This window comes from Gopherus evgoodei, chromosome 3, assembly GCF_007399415.2.
Source record: "Gopherus evgoodei ecotype Sinaloan lineage chromosome 3, rGopEvg1_v1.p, whole genome shotgun sequence".
Lineage (NCBI taxonomy): Eukaryota > Metazoa > Chordata > Testudines > Testudinidae > Gopherus > Gopherus evgoodei.
The window spans coordinates 6,090,676-6,105,883 of record NC_044324.1 but is presented as its reverse complement, the minus strand read 5'-3'; the positions used below and the strand labels follow the sequence as shown (position 1 = coordinate 6,105,883).

The 15,208-nt window shown below is 56.4% G+C and overlaps 2 protein-coding genes across 25 annotated transcripts in view; both read left to right on the top strand.

The window, feature by feature from the left end:
• The window catches only part of IKZF4 (IKAROS family zinc finger 4), a 49,880-nt gene extending 44,052 nt beyond the window's left edge, over positions 1–5,828 (top strand). For all 24 annotated transcript variants that reach the window (XM_030554768.1, XM_030554764.1, XM_030554758.1 and 21 more), the window contains one exon: positions 212–5,828. In XM_030554768.1, coding sequence (XP_030410628.1) covers positions 212–933 — 722 coding nt within the window. In that variant the 3' untranslated portion in view covers positions 934–5,828. The remainder of the gene's footprint in view (positions 1–211) is intronic.
• A 5,602-nt stretch (positions 5,829–11,430) lies between these two features.
• Positions 11,431–14,229, top strand: RPS26 (ribosomal protein S26). The gene is made up of 4 exons (XM_030554841.1): positions 11,431–11,530; positions 12,205–12,382; positions 13,381–13,511; positions 14,133–14,229. The coding sequence occupies exons 1-4, from the start codon at positions 11,528–11,530 to the stop codon at positions 14,166–14,168; spliced, it is 348 nt and encodes a 115-aa protein (XP_030410701.1). The 5' UTR covers positions 11,431–11,527; the 3' UTR covers positions 14,169–14,229.
• The last annotated feature ends 979 nt before the right edge of the window (positions 14,230–15,208 follow it).

Here is a 15,208-nt window from a genome sequence, read left to right as displayed (position 1 = left end):
CTACTGATAGAGGGGAGAGCACCCCCTGCTGAGCCACCCTCCCCTGCACGCACGGCTCCCCCGGCCCCATCCTGGGGTAGCAGCGCCACTGTTGGATGGTGCCGAGGCCCAGGCCTGTGAAAGGATCACGGGCTGAGCCGTGCAGACGAAGACCCTCTGTGGAGCATGTGGGGCTTGCCCCGGGTTCTGACCCCTTGCTGCTTGCCCCCAGGGGAGAAGCAGATGCGATTCAACCTCTCCGACCTCTCCTTCGAGGTGAACTCCAGTTTCGAGAAGGACGTGGAGCTAGTGGCCGCCCACCAGCCCATCGACCCCAGGTATGGCAGCTCTCTGTCGTTTGTGGGGTCCGAGCACCTGCGCCCCCTCCACCTCCCCTCCGCAAACTGCATCTCGGAGATCACACCTGTGATCAGCTCCGTCTACACCCAGATCCAGCCCGTCCCGGGCCGGCTGGAAATCCCGGGGAGCCGAGAAGCCACCGAAGGCCATGAGGACATTCCTGAGGGGGCGCAGATTGTGTACCGGGGGCGCGACCAGGGCGTGTCGCCCAGCAACGGCTGCCAGGATTCCACAGACACTGACAGCAACCACGAAGAGAGGACCTCGCAGCTGCCAGCGGGGAACTGCACCAGCAGCCGGCAGAGCCCAGCCTACGCCAAAGAGGACCCCAAGCTGCAGGAAGGCACCCCTGCTGCCCGAGCAACGCCCAGCTCAGCCAAAGACGTCCTGCGTGTGCTGAACGAGGAGGGGGAGCAGGTGAAAGCCTTCAAGTGCGAGCACTGCCGGATCCTCTTCCTGGACCACGTGATGTTCACCATCCACATGGGCTGCCACGGCTTCAGAGACCCTTTCGAGTGCAACATCTGTGGCTACCACAGCCAGGATCGGTACGAATTCTCCTCCCACATAGTGCGGGGCGAGCACAAAGTGTAGGCAAACTCAGTTCTCCCCCTTCGCCCTGACTGCCCTGTGACTCCTCCCCCTGGCTCTAGCTCCGCCCCCCGGTGGGCATGGACCATTTTTTCTTTTATACTCCTTTGCACTGACTTTGGCTACAAAATATTTAAAAAAAAAAATCAATAATTAAAAAAAAATCACGAGGGGAGCTCTTAACGATTTGCCTTTTTATAACCGGAGTTATTTAAATATTGTTAACGGATTTTTTAATTCTTTGTGCTTTTCCCTCCTGGTCCTCCCTTGGTTATTTATTAAGCTTTCTATTTCTTTAGAACTCTCTCCCTAAAGCTCTTTGAATTTTTGTCAGAGACTTGATCTACTTCTCTCTGTGCCGAGAGGAGCACGTAAACCTCAAGCACATGTTGACGTAACATGCACACGCGTGAACGCACGTCTTACGGTTTAAGCCTCTCACCCCCGCCCCTTCCTTCTGACTTGTTTTGGTTTCGGTCCTGAGCCACCTGTCAAGCTGCCGTAATCTCAGATTAGGTGCTAAAGAGAAGAGAACTCCCCTGGCCAGGAAGCCACGAGCTAGCCACAGGGGGTGTCCGTAGGGTGAATGCGCCCCAAGCTTTAATGGGAGGTGTCTCTGTGGCATGAAACTGCCTGGAGCGCAGACCAGTGCCCCCAGGAGTCCTCTGTCCGGAGGCGGCTGGTTGACAGCTTTGTGATGAAGTCTCCTGTAGCAGGCAGAGAGGCACAGAGCAGCCGGGGAGGATGAAGCTGTCGCAGTGCCACCTGTTGAAGGAAGGTGGAGCTGTGCAGGCCCTTTGCCAGGGCTCCAACGCTCATGGCTTTTAAGTACAAACTGCGTCTCGGTTCAGAGGTAGGAGGGTAAAGGCTTGGCGGGTCTGGGTGGGATCCAGCTGTGCCCGTGAAGACATTAAAGTACTTTAGCCGGGAGGACAGCAGGCATCTGGGATCCGCTAGCGTGTTGAGCTGAGGAGAACACTGGCTGAATTAGCTTCCATCTTGTCAGCATCTGGGGTCAGCTCTTGTAAGTGTGAGTAAGAAGCTGGCCTAGGCCTCGGTCCTGGATTAGGCACCTGTCACTGACTCCTGCTCCCCCAAAGCACTTCGCTTCCTTTAGCAAGGATAGCGGTGACCCCTCTGCCTGCTGAGCCCTGGAGACCTGGCCTTGATCCCACAAGGACCTTGGTAGTGTCACCTAGTGAACGGTCGCTGGGGACGGTATCCAGGGAAGGAAGTACGGTCATTAAACAGGCCAGCCCCTAGGAACGCTAATCCCATCCCTTCATTCCGTGCTGCCTGGTTGAAGAGTTTCTTCCTCTTCGGCAGCTTTGCCCAGGGGTCGCCACTGGGCAGTTTGCCGTCTGATTCCGTAGCTTCCCAGGGAGCACATGTCTGGCTGTTGTTTGCACAGAGGAATTGGGTCAGTTGCATAAGCCCTAAAGAGCTGCACTTTCAATGCGAAAGCTTGTTGTTGGGTTGGTTGGGGTCGCTTTGCCCCACAGGTAGTTGTGGTGCTGCGTGGCACAGCAGAGAGATGTGGAAGTTGTGTCTCTAGCACTTGTGCGTAAGCAGGTTGTGTCTTTAGAGTGATGTGTTAAATGTATGAGTCTAGGGGCGTGGGAGGGATTTGCTGCATCAGAGAAGTGGCTTCCATTGAGAGTTGAGTCTGCCCCAGCAGACTGCTAACTCCTGGCAGGTGCTCAAGCCCCCTGGGTGAGGGAATTGACCGGGATCTTGCTTTGTTACTGTATGGAAACATCCAAGAAATGGGGAAGGGTGACTGCTGGCTTCTGGGACTTGCAAAGCTAGCAGAATCTGTGGGGCTGTGGGTTCTGCTGCTGCTTCCTGGAAGCAGGAAATCATGTCAATGGAACCCCCCCAAAAATAATGAAGGGAGAGGTCCCCAGAATCCTAGAACTAGCCGTGATCCCCGGGAGAGGGATTTTAAAACAGTCCATTCAGTCTGTGGACAAAGTGCGGGAGGGCTGCACTGACGGGGGGTTGGTAGCCAATGGGCGGGCTTTCACCTGCTCCAGAGAGGAGGCAGAGAAGCAGGCAGCCTCCACCATTATTTTATTTTTATAGCAAAAAAAGCCCTGCCCATCGCCTGCAGCTGGGATCCTGAGGGTACTTGCACTTGGAAGGGGCGTGAGAGTTACACCAGGCCACTGGGTGCAAAAGGGGGGGTGCTGTCCCCTTCCCCCGTTAATTGGTCAGTAGCCCCAGTGTCAGTTAACCTCACTGCTCTGTCTTAGGAACGCTTAGGAAACAGATGAGTCGCAGGGTGGGGGGGGACCCCAGAGCCTGACTGTTCCAGTGGCCATAATGGGGGGGGCGTGAGGGGAGGGGTCCCTGCTTTATACCAAGGCCCATGATGCATAAAAATAATCACTCAACAGCAGCCCAACAAACTGCTCCCTTGAGGTTTAAACCAAAGCCTTGTTCTTTTTCTACTAAAACAAACAGAACCACCTCACAAGCGGCAACACTCGTTGCTCTTTATTTTCTTTTTGCTTTTCTGTTGACGGTGTTTGTGTATCCAGATGTGAAACGAAACCGCTGAGCCGTTTTTTTTCCGAAGCCCGTTGGCGGGACAAACCGGCTTGGACAGAAGGGCCAGGCAGTCTGCTGCGATGATCATGTGAAGAGGTTAGGAAAGTTCCCGAGCAGACATTCACCACCCCCCTTTCCAGTTTATAAATCTAAGCATTGTGGGGCAAACTCTCTTATTCCTGTCTGGTCTCTCCTCCAGAGCCAGTGGTTGTGAAATGTTTGACTGGCTCAGAAAGCAGTTTGTACCGTTCTCACCAAAATGGTTTGACCCCCAGCAGACAAGAAACCAGACCACAAAATCCTGGCATTCTGATTACCATCTTCCAGCTGAAGTGCCAAGTAAAGTCTGGTTTTATCAGTCATTTTGGAGAGGGACCAAAGTTAGATTGAGACTAAAATTTGCCCTAAAATTGAGCACTGACCTCCACCTTTGGACTGGGATTTTTCAAAAGGCACCCGACTCTCATTGACTTTCTCTGGGCGTTGGGCACTTCATTTCTTCAAACGTGTTTGAAAACCCCAATCCTTAAGCTTCTGAAATAAGTGGTCTGATTACTTTTTTTATTTTTTATTTTTTTGGAATTGGAGAGCACCCACAGCTGCTTCCGAAGGCCAGGAGATCTGTAGGTGCCAGCACCTTTGAACATAGAGCTACTTATTCGGGGGCTGACGTGTAGATTTAGGAGTCTGATGTCATCCTCATTTGAACATGTTGACCTCAGACTATACCTCTCAAAAGGTGGGATTCCTGAGCTGCAGATGAGGGTTTTAAACTCTAGTGGGTCTTGGAACTCAAGTGAGAAGCAAGATGTTAATCAGAATGACACGATTCTGTTACTTCAGAGCATTCGGTCCTAGGCCTAGTGATCTGAGAGATCTGACCTTTTCAAAGTCACTTTCAGCACTGGTCCAGGCTCGGGAGTTAATCCCTTTTCATAAACATGCTCAGAAATCATTTCTCTTCCCTTATGATCTGACTGCAGAAATCTCCACCTAGGTACGTCGTGAATACGAAAACCAGGCAGGACTGGCCTGGCCTTCAAGGCTTTCTGGGTGTGATGGATAGCAAGGTAGCAATAAAAGGCAAAATGGCTTGATTGAGTGTCATTTTTGAGATGTCTTCTCCAACAGAGCCCCAAGCTGTCGGTTCTCGCGCAGAAACGATGCACTTTTCCTGCCGCCTGTCTGCCACTGAGCGGGCAGAACGAGAAGGAAACAAACATCTTCTCTGAGCAGAGCTGGAAACAAAGCTGAGAGCGAGACGTGGGTCTCCTTTTCTTACTGTCACTTGGTAAATTCCGTCCTGGGACGCCGGTGCCCCGGTTGGCTGCCGTTTGGGGGATTTTTACAGCAGGGTTGTGGTCTGAAGAGCAGACTTGTAGAAGTGACATTATAGCTGCTGCGTGTGCTCTCTGATTCACTTCGAAAAATCCACCTTTTGACTTGCAAAGGCAACCTCTGTGCCACCAACCATCTCCCACTGAGTGTGGAAACCCAGCTAGCTTAGCTCTACCTCCAGCCTCTAAAGTCCACAGGTGGAGCAGCACTGCTGACCGCTAATGCCCCTGGCAGGACATAATCACCCTTCAGGTGCTCAGCTGGCTCCTGCGGGGCTCCCGGGAGTAAAAACTCCTTTGCCCAGATCAGATCCGCTCAGCTTCCCTGACAGCCGAGGAGCTACAGGAAAGCGTCAGTTTTATAGTCACTTTCTGACCACAACCGCTGCACTGACATTGTTGATTTGGTACGAAATTCAGCTAAGCTTGACCTGACTGTTATCCCCAGTAGACTGTGAATAAGTATGAAGAGCCCCACAACCCCCCCCCCCCCGCCTCCTGTTCCCCTTTTCAAAAGGTAAAACCAACATAATATTCAAGGGGGGGGGGTTTAAACAGGGGGAAAGGGAAGTGCTGAAATTTATAAACACCTTTTTTCTGCAGCTTTTTTCTTTTACCTGTAAAAAGAGTCTAAAACAAAGGTAGGAATTTTGTAAAACTCCAGGTCGCTTTACTTGTGTAAATATATATCTATTTTTAATCAGATGTATGAAGAACAAAAAATATGATGTGCAATACCCCAACCCTCTTCCAGCTCCGCCGCCGCCTCCTTCCTTTCTATCGAGTTTTCATTTGTATGTTGTTAATGGATTTGCTGTTGTCTGGGTTTTTTTCCCTTTTTTGTGAGGTTAGACTCGCTTTTCAACAACAAAACTCTCTCTTACCGCAAAAGCTTTTTGTATTTGTAATATATTGTAAGTAAATATTTGTGTAATGGAGATATACTACTGTAAGTTTTGTACTGTACTGGCTGAAAGTCTGTTATAAATAAACATGAGTAATTTAATGCCCCAGGCCTCTTCCTGCTCAAACGTCATGGCTTCTGGAGCATGATTTGCCCAAAGATGTCCCCATCCTCAGGAACACCTCACAAACACGGCGCAATCTATCCTCCGGACCCTCTGGGACAGAGGGAAGTGGTTTCCCCTGTCTGTAACATAGGGATCATGACTCTGGCTTGCCTAAGTCTGGCAGAGCTGGAAACTGAAGCCAGCTTTGCAGAGTCTTAGTTACAAGACTAAAGCTGGCTGGAGAATGATGATTCCAGTTTGCGAGAACTTTCAAGGATTGGAATTTTTTTCATTTTGTGTCTGAGCAAAACCAAAACCTTTCAAAAGCCTCCCCCCTCCCCCCCATGGAATTGTCTCGAAATACCCTTCTTTGGATCAAGACGTTTAGGTTTCTGATTCAGGGGTCTCTCTTTGGAAGCGACTGACAAGTCCACTCCGGATCTCAGAAGCCTTCCCATCAAAATGCTCCAGCTCTGGAAACGTTTCAGCTTCAAAGCAGTGTATTGCCATGAGAAGCTATTCCATGGACAATGTTCCAGCCAGCTCAGCTAAGGACTTGTCCGCTGGGAAACTGACTAGTAGGCGGAACTATTTGGGAATCATTATTCTGCTCCGGTTCTGTTGGTCAGTTCCCCTGCATGACAAACCCAAGGTTCAGACCCTTCCCAGGGAGAGCAGAGCAGAGAGTGCGTGCGCATACGCACAGCTGAACAGAATGGTTGCCAGGTTGAAAAGCAAAGAATCCTTTGTCGCTTCTCCCTTATTGTGCCTGGGTTATTGTTACCCCAGCCTTGCTGCTTGCCGGCCTAAGTGCTGCACCGTAATAGCTCACAGATGGGGAGCCGTCATGGCAAACAATTGGTGTGTCTGCCTTGAACGGCACTCGAGTAACCTTGCTCACAGCCCTATTTCTATGTTGTTGTTGATTTGAGGCTGCCAAGGAAAGATGTGGGCTGCGTCTGTTACAGCTACGATTAAAAGGGGAAGGGGTGAGGACCCTCTTTGGGGGAGGAAGGAATTGAAACAGCTGAACCTGAGAAATGCAACATGCTGGGGAAAGATGCCAGATTGATGGCCCTAGACGTAAGTCCCGAGAACAGGTACAGTCTGATTCACAGCGGCTGATTCTGTTATTTCGTTCCTGAAGAGAAAGGAGGTTTGTGGGAGAGAGCCCTAGAACTCGCCTACAAGCTCCTGGTATTGTAGGGTCTTGCAGAGTCTTAACTGGCACACAGTGTAAGTTAGAGTAGCCTTGGGGCTGCTCTAACTAGTGTTCTACTTCCCACTGATCCTTGTGGTCGCTGGGTGTCAGAGAATAGCTGTAACTGCATTCTCCAACCATGGAGGGGCCGCTCCAGAGCCTTGATGCCATCTCTGCAGAAGCTGGAGGGTCCTTTAGGGCAGGAGCATTTCTTGGGGTCTGTGGGGGGGGGCATTTCTGCCCATTTTAAGGCCCTTAGACACTGTCAGGGCAGCTTAAAGGAACTGGAGAGTAAATGAGAACGCTCATTTCTTTACCGCTTAGCCCAACCCCCACTTCCTGCGATTCCCCGTCACTCTCAGCCAGCCAGTAAAATGAAGGGTTTATTAGAAGACAGGACCCTAGTCCCAAGCAGGGCTTGTAGGTACAACCAGGACCCCTCAGCCAGGTCCCTCTGGGGGGCAAGGAGCTTAGACGCCAGACTTGGGGTTCCCTGCGTCTTCCCAGCCAGCCCCAAACTGAAACCAGAAACCCCTCTGGCAGGCTCTCTCCCTCTCCTTGTCCAGCTTCCCGGGCAAGGTGTTGCCCCACCCCCCTTCCTGACTCAGGTTACAGTCTCAGGTACCATCCCTCACCTAAAGTTACCCCTGCTCTCCCTCCCCCATGCAGACATTCCCAGGTCAATCCACCCCTCGCACCGACCCAGCCATGCAGGGCCATCTCTAGGCGCAGAGGGAAATTTGGTCACCACGGCCCCATCAATCTTCAGCCTCTCTAGGGTGATCAGAGAGCAAGTGTGAAAAATCGGGGCAGTGGGTGGGGTGGGTAATAGGAGCCTATATAAGAAAAAGACCCAAAAATCAGGACTGTCCCTATAAAATCGGGACATGTGGTTGCCAGCAGGGGGCCCAACGGCATGGGGTATATCTGTAATACAGACACCAGTTCACCGGGGCCTGGCTGTTCGGACTAGGACCTGCCACTCCTTTCAGCCTGGAGGTTTGCTGAGCCAGACTATTGTGGACTCCATCCTCTTCCCTCCCAACTCCATTCCACACCTGCAAAACAGGTCTGTGTTCCTGGAGTGGCTCTGAACGGAGGCCAGGCCAGGGTGCATCTCTGACCTCCGCTGAAAGCAGGGAGCTAGAATCGGAACAGGAGCCCCAGAGGGGAGGGAGGATCTGCGACATGAACATCTCTCCCTGATGGAGTCTCCTGGGATTCCAGCTGAGGTCCTGGGAATGTTGTTCTGCAGTGAAGCCGAGCCAGAGGCAGGTGGTAAGTGGAAAGGCCTCACCTCCCCAGAGCACGCTCCATCGAGATGGGTTCCCATGCTGGTAACACCTCCAGTTCCGTGTTCTAGACTCCAAACTCAGGCACCCCCCTCGACGTGAATGGAACGACAGTGACTTCCTCCCCACTTCTGAATTCGGCTCCATCTCTGGAAGATCTGTCTGGGTCAGACGCTGGCCTGGCTCTCGGGGGAGGTCCATACTGCTGGCAAAGGTCCCGGGTGCAGGGCTATGATAGTGCAGTGTCAATATTCAGGCTTAGGCTGTGAGACCCCACAACAGGGAAGGGTCTCGGCCTGGCTCCAGACCTAGCATGAATGTCTATGCCACTATATTTAGCCCTGGAGCCTGACCCCTGGGAGACCCGGTCAACTGATCTTTGAGACTCGGGGCGGTGGGTTTTTCGTTGCAGTGTAGATGGGCTCTGCTCCCTGCTCTGCGTGTGTGATCAGGGCAGGTTATTTCCCCTCTTGGTGCTTGTTTCTTCATTGCTACTTCCCAGGCCCCTTGAGGCTCTTCAGACCCTCAGCTGAAAATGCTGGTACCTAGGAAGTTAATTCTGCCCGATGGGAGTGCTTGTAGCTGCCATTGTTCCAGGTCCTGTACAAACACCGGGACCTCGAAAGAGACCGGATGGAGACAGCAGAAGCGACCTGTGGGGCCAAACAGCAGGTCAGTCGCAGAGCGTCAGAGCTCAGGTTTTCTGATTTCTGCTCCAGTGCCCTATTCACTAGCCAGCAGTACAGTGACGGTGTCGCACAGAGGGGCTAACGGCCGTGCCAGAGCTCTCCCTACTCAGTCTAATCACAGATATTTTTTTATCTAGCCATCGGCGTTGGTATCGCTGTAGGCACAGTGCTTGGTCATCTGTGTTATTGATATTACTGGAGGGCCTAGTGACACACCGAGCCCCTTTGCGCTAGGCACTGGACAAACAGAACGACAGCACGGGTCCCTGGGAGCTCTCTGGGCCAATCGAAGTGTAAGACGAGAGAGACCAGCTGCAGACGGGGGAACGCGAGGATGCAGTGAGACGGACTGGGCTGTGGTCTCAGCACGCTGCTTGGTACAGGTGCTGGAAAGTGTATTAAAGCTGCCGCCTTCCAGCACGGCTTGGAGTAGCCTGGTTTGACTCTGAGGGGGAATGCGACTCGGAGGGGGATTATTTTTTTAAAGGTTGCCCTCTGGGTAACTTCCAGGCTTTTGCGGACAGCCTGTGATGTCCGGTGAGCGCACAAGGGACTTCGCTCAGATGAGGCTCTGGGGCCTTTGGGATCTTTCTCATAGCAGCGGGAGGAAGCTTTGAGCTGCTGGGATGAGGGGGAGGGAAGGGGTGAGAGACGTTTATCCCCCTTTGCGCTACCACAGCTAGAAAGGTCAGAGCAGCCTTTCTGGGCAGATTAGGATCTCTGACCTTTTCGAGCAAGAGCCGCTGATGAGGGGCCAGACTTTGCACTGAGGTTTTTCAGTGTGAAACCCAAAGCCCATGAGTAACCTGTGAGCGGTTCTGCCAGGCAGCGATGGAAGGACAGCAACAGAGGGTTTGTGGGGAGGGGGGGTCCACTCAGTTGGGGCGTCTGTATGTCACGGAGTCTCCTCCCAGGGAGCCGTTCCACAGAGCAAACGCATGGAGCTTTCACTGTCTGCAACTGGGGCACATACCAGGGTCTGTTGTTCTGCATCACGGTAGCCGAGGTTTCACCGCGGTGGAGTTCAGTGAATGTGGGGGCCTGGGGCTGTCTCTTTTTCCTCCTGCTTTTGTGGCTACAATAAAATCATAACTTGAGGATTGAGGCATGAACTTGTTTTTTGTTTATGTATTTGAAGGCCCAGCCTAGTGCGGGAGTAGCTAAAACACTGGGGAGCCAGGAGTCCTGGGTTCCCTCCCTAGTTGCGGGGGGGGGGGGGCGCTAGGAGCCAGGACTCCTGGGTTCTGTCCTCAGCAGCAGGGCTGTGGGGACGGAGAGAGGACTAGCAGATGAGAGTGGGAGTGGGGTGGAAGGAGGAGATTGGGAGCTAGGACTCCTGGGTTCTCTCCCTGGTCTGGGAGGGGAGTGGGGTCTAAGCGGGGGGGCTGGGAGCCAGGACTCCTGGGTTCTCTCCCTGGTCTGGGAGGGGAGTGGGGTCTAAGCGGGGGGGGGGCTGGGAGCCAGGACTCCTGGGTTCTATCCCTGGCTCTGGGAGGGGAGTGGGGTCTAAGCGGGGGGGGCTGGGAGCCAGGACTCCAGGGTTCTATCCCTGGTCTGGGAGGGGAGTGGGGTCTAAGCGGGGAGGGGCTGGGAGCCAGGACTCCTGGGTTCTATCCCTGGCTCTGGGAGGGGAGTGGGGTCTAAGTGGGGGGGGGCTGGGAGCCAGGACTCCAGGGTTCTATCCCTGGTCTGGGAGGGGAGTGGGGTCTAAGCGGGGGGGGGGCTGGGAGCCAGGACTCCTGGGTTCTATCCCTGGCTCTGGGTGGGGAGTGGGGGCTGGTGGGTTAGAGCAGGGGGCTGGGAGCCAGGACTCCTGGGTTCTATCCCTGGCTCTGGGAGGGGAGGGGAGTGGGGTGGGGTCTAAGCGGCGGGGGGGGCTGGGAGCCAGGACTCCTGGGTTCTCTCCCTGGTCTGGGAGGGGAGTGGGGTCTAAGCGGGGGGGGCTGGGAGCCAGGACTCCTGGGTTCTATCCCTGGCTCTGGGTGGGGAGTGGGGGCTGGTGGGTTAGAGCAGGGGGGGCTGGGAGCCAGGACTCCTGGGTCCCCAGACCCACCCCACTCCCCGCCTTCCTCGGGCGGCTCAGAGCCTGGGCCATGCGGCGCCAGGGGGACTATATGTCCCAGCATGCAATGGGCCCGCCTGGTCAAAGGGGACTACAGGTCCCAGCATGCACCGCCCCCACGTGCCTGCGGGCGGCCCGGGCCTAGCCGCCTCCGCGGTGCATCCTGGATGTTTTCTTACTCTTGTACGTGACGTGTAATCCCTCCGCCAAGGCATAAAAATAGTCCCCTCCCGAGCGCCGAAGAGCCGGTCCCGGCTTCCTCCGCGGCCGCAGCGATCCGGCGGCCCTGCTCCGCAGGAGGAAGGGGGCGGAAGGGACGTGAGGCCGGACGGGGGGGTCTCGGCGCCTCCCCGGGCTCCCGCTCCCCCGGCGGAGGCACTTCCGGGACGGGCGGAGCACTATATAAGGGTTCGGCGCGTCGGCCGGATCCTCTTTCGACTCGTCTGTTCCAAGATGGTGAGCGGCGGCGGCGGCGGCGCGAGGCGGGGGGGTCACGGGGCGGGGGGGGGCGAGTTCCCAGCCCCCCTCGGCCGCGGGTCCCAGACCCATCGCAGCTCCGCGGGGGGGGGCTGGTGCGTAGCCCTGGCTCTGACCCCCCCCGGGAGCTGGGGGGGCGGGTTCAGCGTGTGGGGGGGGGGGCCTTGCTCCCGGGGGGGGCTTGTGCGTAGCCTTGGCTCTGACCCCCCCGGGAGCTGGGGGGGTGGGTACAGCTGGGGGGGCTCGCTCCCTGGGGGGGCTTGTGCGTAGCCCTGGCTCTGACCCCCCCCCCCGGGAGCTGGGGGGGGTGGGTACAGCGTGGAGGGGGCTCGCTCCCGGAGGGGGGCTTGTGTGTAGCCCTGGCTCTGACCCCCCCCGGGAGCGGGGGGGTGGGTACAGCGTGGGGGGGGCTCGCTCCCGGAGGGGGACTTGTGCGTAGCCCTGGCTCTGACCCCCCCCGGGAGCTGGGGGTGGGTGGGTTCAGCGTGGGGGGGCTTGCTCCGGGGGGGGCTTGTGCGTAGCCCTGGCTCTGACCCCCCCCCGGGAGCTGGGGGTGTGGGTACAGCGTGGGGGGGGCTCGCTCCCGGAGGGGGGCTTGTGCGTAGCCCTGGCTCTGACCCCCCCGAGTGCCTCTGACCCCCTTCCCCCCCCAGACCAAGAAGAGGCGGAACAACGGGCGCGCCAAGAAGGGCCGGGGGCACGTCCAGCCCATCCGCTGCACCAACTGCGCCCGCTGCGTCCCCAAGGACAAGGCCATCAAGAAGTTCGTCATCCGGAACATCGTGGAGGCTGCCGCGGTGCGGGACATCTCCGAAGCCAGCGTCTTCGATTGTGAGCCCCCGGGGGGTGGCGTGGCGCGGCGCTGGGGAGCGGGGCCAGCCCTGGCTGCAGCCCGTGTTACCCGGGACAGTCCAGGAGTTCAGGCCCCAGCTGGAGACCTGGGTCCACTTCCTCAGTTGGCTTATCTGTGCAATGGGGACAGTCGCAGCGCCTGCCTCCCAGCGGCGTTCAGGGATAAACACAGTCAAGGGGGGTGAGGTGCTCGCACGCTGCAGGGATGGAGGCCGGATGAGTACCCTAGGGATTGTACCTCTTAACTCAAACATAACATGGCAGTGAAGAGACGCCCAAACTTGTGTGATCTGCTCCCCAGCAGATGCTGGCATGTCTCCCGGCTGATGCTACGTGCTGAGCTGGCCGAGCACTAGTAGCCTATGAATGAGATGCTGCCTTGGTGAGGGTCCCAGAGCACTTTGCCTGTCTAGCTGGGTTAAGTGGTCTCATCCTCGTTATGCTGAGGGGGAGGCGGAGACAAGGCTGAACTCTTTGCCAAAAGCTGCAAGAAGGAGGGTGGTGAAGCTGGGTGTAGAATCCAGGTGTCCTGGCTGCTTACTCTAACCATTAGGCCACTCTGCAGCAAAATGGTGCCTGGGGTTTCAGGTGGGGCTTCTGGTCCCCTGACGGGCGCCCGTTGCGGTGAAAGTCCCAGGCCAGGCTCCATCAGGAGGTCCAGCATTCCTGCAGGGAAGCTGCGGGAATGTGACCTGTTTGTGCTCCAGGATGCACCTGGGGGGCATGAAATGAGCAGACTGTAGCTGCGTTACCTTGACTGAGGAGCTGAGCCCACCTTCCTGCATGTCCCCTCATGCAGTGCTCCAGCCTGGCTCTGAGCACGGCTTCCTGTGTGTAATCTCTGGCTCCGCGGTCGGCTCTCCGGCATCCTAGCCCGCAGCTTGGCTCTCGTGGGGCTGGGGCAACGCTAACCAATCCCTCTGGAGCGGAACTGGGGAAGCTGCGGCTTCAGGCTCCTGATTTACGTCTCTCCCCAGCGTACGTGCTGCCCAAGCTGTATGTGAAGCTGCATTACTGCGTGAGCTGTGCCATCCACAGCAAGGTGGTGAGGAACCGTTCCCGGGAGGCCCGGAAGGACCGTACCCCTCCGCCCAGGTTCAGGCCTGCGGTACGTATGGTGCAGAAAGCCCTCCAGCGGGCAGGCCAAGGGCATGCGCTTGGTTCTCACTGCATCCCTCTGTTCTCCCCCCCCAAATTCCCATCCCTCTGTGGCTCAGGGACTCCTGCCAACCCCCCGCAAACTCTTCTCTACCAGGGATGGTGGCACCTCCCAGGCCAGTGACTTGGTGTCCACCCCATTGCTCCACATGGCAGTGATCAGAGCTGCCCAGCGAGGCAGCCGAGCACAGCGAGCATGCTGCACCCGAAGCCTGTGGTTTCTGTGGAATAATCTCTTCAGAGAAGCCCCCTGTGCTCGGGACACTAGTGAATGTGTGGGGAGGGGAGCTGAGTGGGTGAGCTGGGACCAAGGGGCTTGGCCCATGTGGGTGACCGGGGTAGGTCGTTATCACATGTGACATGTCTTGGAGGGATATTAAACCACCTGTGTGTCTGCCCACGGCTGGGTTCTTCCACCTCCCTTTGGTTTGGCCTCAATCAGAGACCAGCTGGATCTCGGGTCCAATCCAGGCTGGCGGTCCCCTGAGCTGACAGGCCTTTCCCTACCTGGAGTCAGACCACTGAGCCACTGGCTGAATGTGTCCTAACATTCTCCTGTCTTCCCCTCTAGGGCGCTGCCCCGAGACCTCCTCCCAAGCCCATGTAAGGAGATGGGGCTGAAAAAGTGCATCTTGAGACATTGCCTCAATAAATGACTTTACATCTGGTCTGTGGGTGCGAGTCTGTGTGGGGACGGAGGGAAACTGCCCCGGATCCTTGCCCTCGCTGGGAGCCTGTGGGCAGGGCAGTGACTGACTCTGGAAACAAGTGGGTGAGGATTAGATGCCCTCTGGGGTGGCAGGGCTCCCTCGGCTGACTTGGGGGGCAGGACTTTGGCTTTATGGACAGATCCCAGTGCACAGGCTGGGGGGGGGGGGGTGCTGCCAGAAGATGCCATGGGAGGGGCTCTTGTTTGCCAGCAAAGCATCCCAGTAACTGGCTGTGGCTTCCCAAAGGGAGCTCAGGGGTCTCTGCTGGGGTTATGGCAGCTGGTTGACAGGACCCCACAGTGTAACTGGAATGTTTAGCATGGAAGCTGAAGGCCCATTGGTACCATGGGGAGGGGGAGGGAATATTTTGGACTGTGGGTGTTCCCTACTGTTGTGGTGCAACTTCCGGAGGGCGTCTGCTGCCAAGAGCTCCATCAGATCAACATCGGCCAAAAATGCAGGGAACAGAAAAACCCGGAAGCTGAACGTTTGAGTGAAGACGCCGATCCTGACCCTTAGCTGCTCACGGATGCAGTGCAGGGAGCGTCTCTCCTGCCCCCTCTCATTCCTCCCCGGGCTGTTCACGGGCAGCCAGCAGGGGTGGGATAGGCAGTTCCTCCAGCTTGGCACTTAGCGCCCTGCCTGGGGGGGCTCGCCTGTCTAGCCTGCGTCGCCTGGGATCACCCCTCGCTTCTCTGTGGGTGGCTCCATTGTGAGCTTGGCAGGGCCCTGAAGTGACACTAGGTTAGTGGGTGCGGTTGCACAGAACAGGTTTAAGGGGAGCAAAGCCGCCTGGCCCGGCCCCTGTTCTGCAATTCTCTGCTACCCCAGGCAGAAGGCTGAGGCGCTCCCTTAACTCTGTGCCCGTCTGGCAACCCTATCACTCCTACCTGCCTGGCCTCAGCCCTAGATCCAGGCTTCAGCCATGGGTGGAGCA